An 8,999-nucleotide genomic window follows, 5' to 3' on the forward strand; every position below is an offset into this window, starting at 1 on the left:
AAAATCCTTCTGTGTTCAGCTGTCAAACAGGGCACAGGCCACGAAGCAGTTTCTTTTCTGGGGCACAGGGAATCTGGATCTAAAAACTTAATGCTTAAATTTGGCCTAACAGGAAAATGGAAAATGCTGAGTAAGACCTGGTCATTTGCTCAACTCCCTCCATGTAACCAGCTTGAGACTGTTAACTTCTTACAGGGGAAATAACGCAGCCTGGGAGCCCTGGCAAGGCTGGCGTGTTCCTTAGCTCTCCCTAAAACAAAGTGATGGCCTCCAACAAACCTCCTTCTCTGCCACCCCACCCTTATCTGTCACTTCCCCCAGCAAACCCGCATGCACACAGAAACAAACAGCTCTCATCAGAGAAGCTCTGTCTACAGGGTTTAGGAAGACATCTCAAGAGGAAAGATGAGGGAGTTGTTCATGTGCCTCTCACCTGGCCAGGTTTCATGAGAGCTTCCTGAGCAATGCCCGAAATTACCGACATCCAACAGAAAGGCTACTTTCTCATGTTTATTCCTGTAAACTACAAACATAAGAAATGCTGAATCATAGAGAATAGAAACTTTGTGAAGAAAAAACACACACAACATAAACAAACCCTCATTTCAAGCTTCCTCTCTGACTTTTTCTTCCTCCCTCCCACTTCAGGCTTGGTGTTACTTTGCCAAAGATCCGTCATGGTTTGGATAGCACATCTTGCTCTACACGTTCAGAACAGCAAGAAGTGCAAAAAACTCAACACAAACACCTCCTCCCCGAACAACACCCAAGCGGCAGCTAAAGCAAGTGATCAGAGGACATAAAATAAGGCAACAAGAACTGGCTAAAGATTCAGCTCTGCTCTTTGCTGGGTTTCTCTTGGGGGTTTTGCTTTTTGGTTTTGGTTGGGTTTATTTTTTCCTTTCTCTGAGTCACAGAGAAAGCCAAAAGAGCAACAAAAATCCTGATCCCAGATCCCAGCATTGAGCCAGATTCAGCTAGAATTTCAACCCTGCACTTAATCTCACTTTAAACGTGCCTTCAAAATAAAACAAGCTACTTTCTTTAACCTAGTCATAAAGTTTATTAAAATTGTTCATTAATGCTTCAAATGTAGCAAGAATGCATAGATCCCAAAATATACATATGTATTTTCTTATAGAAATAGATTATTCTTTATAATAAAAAAAAAAAAAAACTGTAGGAACATCTTTAACAGATTACTCAATTCATGACTGACAGTTACACGAGATTGCATCATGTACACAGCATTCCCAGCCATGCTTAAAGGATTGCATCACTTTGCCCTTGCTCTCCTCTCGCTCTTTTAAATAACCCCAGCGCCCAGCAGCCTGCAGAGCCTGTCCGGGACCGGGGCACCGGGACCCCGGGACCGGGGCCCCTTCGTTCCGCGCCGCCCCGCTGACAGCCCCCGGGAGATCCCCGCGCGGCGGCGGAGCCTTCCGCCAACATGTAAATAAAGACCAAAAAAACACAAGAACAAACCAACATAAAAACCATTAAAAACCAGCCCCCCGGCCCCCGGGCTCGCCCCCAGCCCGGCGGAGCGGAGCGGAGCGAGGAGCCGGCGGCTCCGCTAGCCCCGCGGCCCGGCCGGGGGTCAGCAGCGAGGCGAGGAGGCGAGCAGGGGCTCGGGCAGCTGTTTGAACAAGTTCCTGAGGGTGCTGAGCTCCCGGGAGAGCTGCTCCACCTTCTTCTGCAGCCGCTCGTTCTCGGCCGTCAGTTCCAAGACTTTGTGCTGCGTCTCCAGGTTGCGCATTTTCGCTTTGTCGCGGCTCTTGCGCACCGCGATGTTGTTCCTCTCCCGGCGGAGCTTGTACTCGTCGCTGTGCTTGTCCACGCACTTCTTGGGCTTGTTCTTGCCCGCCGCGGGGCCGGAGTAGCCCCCGCCGGCGGCGGCGGCGGACTTGGAGGACTCGGAGGGGTTTGGGGTGCCGGGGGGGCTGGAGGAGGACGAGGTGGACAGGTTCCCGCTGCTGCCGCTCGGCACCGACTGGTAACCCAGGTAGGAGCGCACGGTGCTGCCGTAGGGTGAGGACATGCCCCCCGGTCCCGGCCCGGCTCCCCCTTCTTCCTTACGGGGCCCTTTGCAAGAGTCCAGGGTCTCGAAGACCGGCTCCACCTTGGTCTCCACGATCTGGGGCGGGAAGCAGCCCGGCAGCCCCCCCGGTTTGTGGCTCTGGCTGGCGCAGGGGTGGCTGTGTCGGGCGAGGCTGATGTAGGTGTAGTCGGGCTTCTTGCTCCCGCCGCTGCCTTTATAGTCCTCGGCGAAGAGATCGGAAAGGAAATCTTGGCCGGCGCCGCTGCTGCAGGGAGGCTCAAAGTTGCCCCCTGCTGCTGCTGCTGCTGCGGCGGCGGGAGGCGGCTGCGCCGGCGGCTGCGATGCCAGGGGGTCCAGGTAGGGGCTGAAGTCGATGGCTCTCTCGTGGTCCCCTACGGTGAGCTCGGTCATGGAGCGGCCCCCGGCCGCCCGCGGGTGCAGCTTGTTGAGCGCAGCCAGACAGTCCGCCTCGTAATAGAAATTAGCCACTTCCATGGATTTAAAGGCGGGCGGCTGGATGGGGAGGCATGCTGCGTCCCAGGCCACCAGGCGTTGCATGAAAGCAAAGGGGGATGCGGGGAGGAGGACAGGACGCGGGGGGCCCCCCCGGCAGAGGGTCAGGCTGCCGCCGTCGGGGTTGGGGCTGTATGGGGGGCTCCGGACCCGGCCTCAGCCTCCGACGCTGAGCACGGCCCCCGGCTGCGCTGCCCACCGGGGCTGGGTCAGGTCCTGCGGCGCGGCGGGGCTTCACCGCTCCGGGAGCTGCGGCGGGAGCTGGCGCGTCTCGTCCGGACCATCTGGTTCTGGGTCCCGTGTCCTAAAGTCTCTGACTTAGGAAAGTTCCTTTCCCCGGTTATTTATAGGGGCGGTGGATCCCATAGCAACAGGCGCGTCACCGCCTGGCCGCCTGCCACGCTGCACGCTCGGTAACTGCCGGCCCCGGCCCCGGCCGCGGCCCCGGAGGAGGCTCCCGGGGCGGGTGTTGCCGGTGCGGTGCCCGCCGAGCGGCCGCGCTGCGGACGGGGCTTCGCTGTGGGGCGGAGAAGCGGGGAGCCGAGCCCCGCCGGGGCGGCAGGAGCGGGGGTCCGGGGGACACGCACACGCGTGTGTCGGGACGGTGCCGCCGGCTCCGTGCCCGCGGGGGCTCCGTCCTTCGCGCCCGGAAGCGGGCTGGGGGCTGGCAGCGCTGCCGAGGTGATGAGTGCAGGTCCCGGCTGCGCCCCTGTTCCCTTGGGAAATAGAGGGAAAGAGGGATTTTCCGCAGCCCCTTAGGTGAGGCAGGGGAAAGGCTGCAAACAAGACAGATCCCGTTATTCTCCGTCCTGTGCTTGCTTCAGTCAGTGCCAGGGGCAGTGAGCACCATCCATCTGAATGGGCACAGAGGAGAGCAAAGAGGGGTCGGAGCAGGGCATGGGGCTGCTGCAGGCCTCCTGCACCCCAGCAGCAAAAGAGTCGAGCCAACACAGAGCTCCCCTTGCCATCACTTTGTGCAGGGATGGTGGCCTTAAAGTTTGCCTTGGCATATTTGCTTTGCATGATATGGTGCAACTGTCAGGGTACACGAGCAATAGGGAATCAAAGGGGACTGACTGTATCCCACACAGTTCAGAAGGGAAGTGAAATACGTGCATAGAAACATGGAATCCAAATGCTTTTAGAATCGCGGGTTAAGTTTGGGAAGGAAGACTGAATCTTGATGTCCATTTTAATTAAAGACACCCACCTTGGGAATCAAACTTATATTTTCACTCTCTTACTCCCACATTTACCTGTCTACAAGCTGGTGATTCATCCCCAGAATAAAGGACATTAATTTAAAACAAAACATATAATTAAAGGAAGTAGGAGTGTCCTTCGCCTCAGTAAAGAAGACCCAGCACTGCAGGGAAAATGACATTGCCTCTTAGAATAATGTGAAGCAATCCTGCGGTGTGGGAAATATTGTAACGTTAAGCCAGAGGAACAGGTATTGCATTATACGATTCAAACAGTCAACTGTTCATGATGTCCAAACCTCAGAACTTTGAAAAGAGGAAGAATTCAAGAATCGGGCAGTGATCATCGGACTTTTTCTCACTTTAGTTTTTAATTTGCTTTTTCTTTCCATGTTTTAAAAGAATTTCTTTTCCTTCCATAGCAGAAGTACCCTAACAGGTTTTCAGGCTTCAAATAGTTCTAGTTCCATCTTTATCTACCAAGTTAATCTTTGGTGAATGCACCAGAGATTAAATTGGAGCTGGGCCTGGCCAGAGCACTGGGTCTGGAGGTTGGAGTTGGAGCCCATACCTTCATAAATACAAACATCTGTATTGGGTGCAAATACTGGCAAGTCGCAGTGAGCCAGGGCTTGTTCTTCTGGCTGTTTACTCCCTCGTTCTGTGCCTTTATCCTGCATTCTGATCTGGCAGTTACCTCCAGCCGCTGCCCCAGCTGGCCCTTGTAACCGAGCTCTTGAAAGTTGGCCTCATGTGCTTCCTACCTCCCAGACATCTCAGGGACCCAGAGCAGGAGGTCTCCTGCTGTAGTGATGCCTTTCTCAGCATTACCCTGACAGGTCTCCAGCTCACCACTGCTGTTGGATACAGTTGAGCGCTCAAGGTGGTTGGTGACTTTCCTGGGCAGTTTTTCAAGACATTTTTGGAGATCTCAGTTCGCCCTCTTCAAGTTTCTGCCCTCTCCTCCCCTGCTCTGCAGCAGCTGTACTCCTGCCTGGGCTGATCTTCCCTAACAAAATACGATGTCTGTGCAACTGTCATGTGAAACAGATTATATCAGGGATGGTGTGGCCCACACCTCGCTTCCAGGCCAGTGCTGAGTAATCCTGTAGTCACCGAGATCACACGTCAGCCGGGGTGGTAATTGAGGTTGGATGCCCAGCTTGTCCCCTCCTGGCCTTCTCCCCCCTCACCTCCCTGCTGTACCTGGATCTCTTTAAACTTCCTCCAGCTCACCTCAAACCCCAGCATCCACTCTCATAGAGCCAACGTCCGTTCTCAGCTTCTCATGGGAACCTTGTTGGCGGCTCTAACCACGTATCCAAAACCCTGGCATTCGACAAGCAGGTTCTGAGCTAACTCTGGTCTCTCATAAATTGTTTCTGCACTTGTCATAACAAATGCATGGCCAGAAATGGGGTTTTTGGAATGGGAACAGGTGCAGAGTGAGGCTCGCACCGTGAGGGTTGAGGGGGGGCCTGGGCACACCGAGCTCTGTCCCTTGGCCTGGCCACATGTGCAGAGGCTGCTAGTAGCTGTCCTCGAAAACTCTTCAGAGAGATGCTTTAGATAGGAGAATAGATGCAGAGATTCCTGGTGAAGGGATCCAGGCACTGCTGTGAAGTACCCAAGGGCAGCAGGTTTGCTCTATCTCGCAACAGAGTAATTTTGAACAGGAAGGCAGCACTTCTGTGAAAGCACTTTCTTCCTAGTGATTCCATGCTTTCTTTTCTTCAGAGCTAGTCAACTGAGGAAGGAGACAGCATAACTCACACATCACTTAGTAAGAACATAAAGCATATTTGAGCAGAAAAAGTCTGATGCAATAGAAGCCAGATCCCTCTACATTTGTGTGTGAAACAAGGTAGATACTGGGAGGGTAACAGAAAGATACCAGAAAAGGTGGAGGGGAGAATTTCACCCTCAGTGCTCATTTCTGTCATGAATTAAGTTCTGCTCTTCAGTTTTTCTTTTGTCCTGTAAAAGCCACAACTTTCCAGCTCCAGGCTCAGACCTACAATAAAGCATTGCAAAGGCATTTTCTTCCTGGAAATGATCTGCTTTTCCAGGATTTTTTGCAAGCTTTCCAGTTCATGCGCTCCAGGTCTACAGCAGCTGTCCCTGGAAGGACACCAGCTTTGGGGAGACGCTGTTGGTTTAATGGTGATGGCTCAAACACTGAAGTGTTTATAAGGTCTGTGGACTGAGGACCATACTCTAGAAAAAGGCTATCTGTAATTTCTGATGCTTCTTGCTGCAGACCTGTCTCAAGTATTATTTCCCTTGCGGTAGCTCTTAGCAGATCAGTAAGATCAGAGCTGTGCCATGCTAAACCGTGTGTGAGCACAGCCTCTCACCCTGCCCTGCAGATAAAAAACAACAAGGATGAGCAGAAGAGGGACAAAGAGGAAAGAGGCTTATGCCAGAAGCTGAGAGTTGCATCAATGAACAAGGTGCTGTAGGTAGTGTGTTGGAAATGGGCTGAAGAGGAGAATGTGAGGGGTTCCAGAGCAGAGCAGTACCCAGGCAAGCAGGCAAGCTGGGAGAGAGCACAGAGGTGGTGTGGGAAGGTCTCGGGGGGGTAGGAGGGGACCTTGCCTGAACGACTGGCTTAAGTGGAGCGATGTTGCAATAAGTAAGGGCTGCAAAACAGAGAAGTAAAATTGAAATGTATTTCTGAGCATGTTGTGAGCTGTGTTTGCTCCTCTTCCTACCCCCAGGTACCTCTTTATGCAGCCGCACACTTTGTGCCAACGACAACTCTTAAGTTGTACCTGGCAGAGGCCAGATTTCAATCTCTTGCTTTCCACTTGCTGTTCTCTGGTGTAAAAAAGCAGTCCTTATGAAATGTCAGGCAGGGACAGTGTCTCAACTTGGAGAGAGGTTGTCCCTCCTTCCGCCTCCCCCAACTCTGAGACCAGCCTCAAGACTTTGCCTCATTTTAACATAAAAAATGATTGCCACATGCTTTCCTCTCTTCTGAAACCGCAGCAGCGATACCCTGCCTTGCAGTCTCCAGTGGCAGGGAGCTCCCCAGGCACTTGCAGGCCCTGTCTCCTGGCCTCCTTCACTTCTTTTGTTAGAGACCAGAGTCCTCCCCCTCCCTAAGTGCTCCCTCACCCCTTGTTTCCATGTGACATGGTGATGCTCGGGTATTTGTTGGTCTTCTGCTGATTTTCTGCTCACCTCTGACCTAGCATTTGCAGCGCTGCGTTGCTCAATCCCACTTTATCTACACGTTGCTCTTTGCCCTACAGTGCTGCAGAGACGACACCTGGAGATTGGCACCGCTGCCTGCAGACAACATGAGCAAAATACCTTCCCCGACCCGACGGAAAATTTTCCAGAGCAAATTGGAGGTCAGAGCACCCACTCTGTGGCTCTGCAAGAGATAGAGAAGGAGGGAGAGCCAGAGTGCACACCAACACCCCTGGAACGGGACAGTGACAAAGCAGAAGCTACGGTCTCCAGTCCTGTGTTGCAGAGTCGCAATGAAGCCATTTGGCTGGCAAGACATGGGCTGTCTTTCCAAGCAGGGACTGTAAGAGGTGACTTTGTGGTTTATGAGTAGCCTGTTCCCTTGTATTCCAAAAAAAAATGGCAAAGAAGCTGCTGTCCACCAACTTTCCAGAAGTTTTCCATAATTGTCTGACATTTCCTAGGTAATTGTGGCCTCTTTCTTTGATGGATTTATTACAATCATGTATTAATGCTTTTTTCTAACATATGCAAGCTTTCAAAAGATCCATCAAGGGAACAGGAATTCTGTCCCTCCAGGAGACCCTGCCAAGTGCCATAATTTCCTAGTACAGAACTTGGGAATTCATCTAGGCAGTTTCTAAAAGAGGAGAGCTGTTCAGAGGTGCAGAGGCTGCAGGCCGAGTAGCTGGGACTCCATGGTGTGTATTGCTGGGGTGACATAAACCAAGGGAGGACTTAGAGAGAGTGACGGGAGAGTGGGCTTAAGAAACAAGATTTTTCTTCATTAAAAGCATTAAGGTCCATGCCCTTGACTGTACAAATACTTTCTTTTCCCTCTGCTCTCATCTTGTGTCAAGCACCATGGAGAAAGTGGGGCTGCCAGGCATCAGTTAGGACTTGTTGGTGTGAGTCCTGGCACCTAAAAGCTGCCCCTGGGCTGGTTTGTGTCATCTGGCAGCTGGCCTTGGTGGACTGGGTACTGGGCAGGGATAGCCATGGAGTACCATCCTCCACACACCTCGCCTTTTGGTCCCTGTCATCTCCGTGTCTTTGCATTTACAGCTTTAGACGGGAGCCGTAGGAGTGCCCATTCCACCTCTCCCACCCACTGACGCTTTCCCATGCCAGAGCCCAGCAAGGGAGCTGCAGCCAGTTTCTGCTCCCTGTGTGCCTTGTGGCGCGGGAAGAGACTGGAGTTGCATAAGTGCAGGGGAGAGAGGTGAGCCCGGAGCGTGCTCTGCACCGATGGGCCCGTGCTGGTGGTGGGCAGCAGTCGGGTCTGCAGGAGCTCGAGGTGCCCTGGCAGGTGCCAGTCACGGGGTGAGGCATTGCCCAGGGCTGTACCAGCGGGAGTCGGTGTCCCCGTGTCCCCGTGTCCCCGTCCCGGGATGGCTGCGGCTGAACGGGGGTCATGGCAGAGCCGGGCGGGCACCGGGCTTCGCACCCAGCCCGCGCCGCCCTCCCCGGCCCGGCCCGTCACCGGGCTTGGGGCGCCACCTAGCGGCGCGCGGCGGGGCCGGGGCGGGGCCAGGGGCGGGGCCGGGGCGGGGCAGTTGGCGGCAACCGGCAGCCCGCGCCGGGCGAGTGTTCGGACGCTGCTCGCCCCGAGGCCTCTCTGCAGCCGCGCCGTCGCCACGCCGGCTGTGCCGCCCGCACACCTCCCGGTCTGCTCCCCGGGAGCACGGCAGGGCCTGGCTGTCTGCTGCCCCTGAACAAACCGGACAGGGATGCAGCTCTTCCGGACCTTCCCGCACAGCAGTGTGGTCTGTCATGTCCCTATACAGCCCTTATCACCCCAAAGAGCACACAGGTTTTCCTGCGGAAACACTGTTTTAGTGCAGAGCTCTGTTCAGAGTCTCAGCAGCCTTGTCCTAGGTGCAGGACCATGGAACCATGGAATGATTTGGGTTTGGGTTGGGAAAGACCTTAAAGATCATCCAGTTCTGTGCCACAGGCAGGGACACCTTCTAATCATACCACCAAGAGCTGCCACAGCCGTAGTGCCACCGCACACTGAGAAAGGGTGAACCGCAGGGGTCTGG

General features: G+C 54.1%; 1 protein-coding gene across 1 annotated transcript; it reads right to left on the reverse strand.

Annotated features, from left to right (window-relative positions):
• Positions 1 to 497: 497 nt before the first annotated feature.
• CEBPB (CCAAT enhancer binding protein beta) lies at positions 498 to 2,860 on the reverse strand. The gene has a single exon (XM_080627623.1). The coding sequence runs from the start codon at positions 2,597 to 2,599 to the stop codon at positions 1,601 to 1,603; it is 999 nt and encodes a 332-aa protein (XP_080483749.1). The 5' UTR covers positions 2,600 to 2,860; the 3' UTR covers positions 498 to 1,600.
• Between the last annotated feature and the right edge of the window lie 6,139 nt (positions 2,861 to 8,999).

This window comes from Psittacula echo, assembly GCF_963264785.1.
Source record: "Psittacula echo genome assembly, chromosome: 12".
Classification (NCBI taxonomy): Eukaryota; Metazoa; Chordata; class Aves; order Psittaciformes; family Psittacidae; genus Psittacula; species Psittacula echo.

Bases quoted from the DNA above. Each gene is read 5' to 3' on its own strand.
- CEBPB (XM_080627623.1), bottom strand. From the start codon at position 2,599: ATGCAACGCCTGGTGGCCTGGGACGCAGCATGCCTCCCCATCCAGCCG.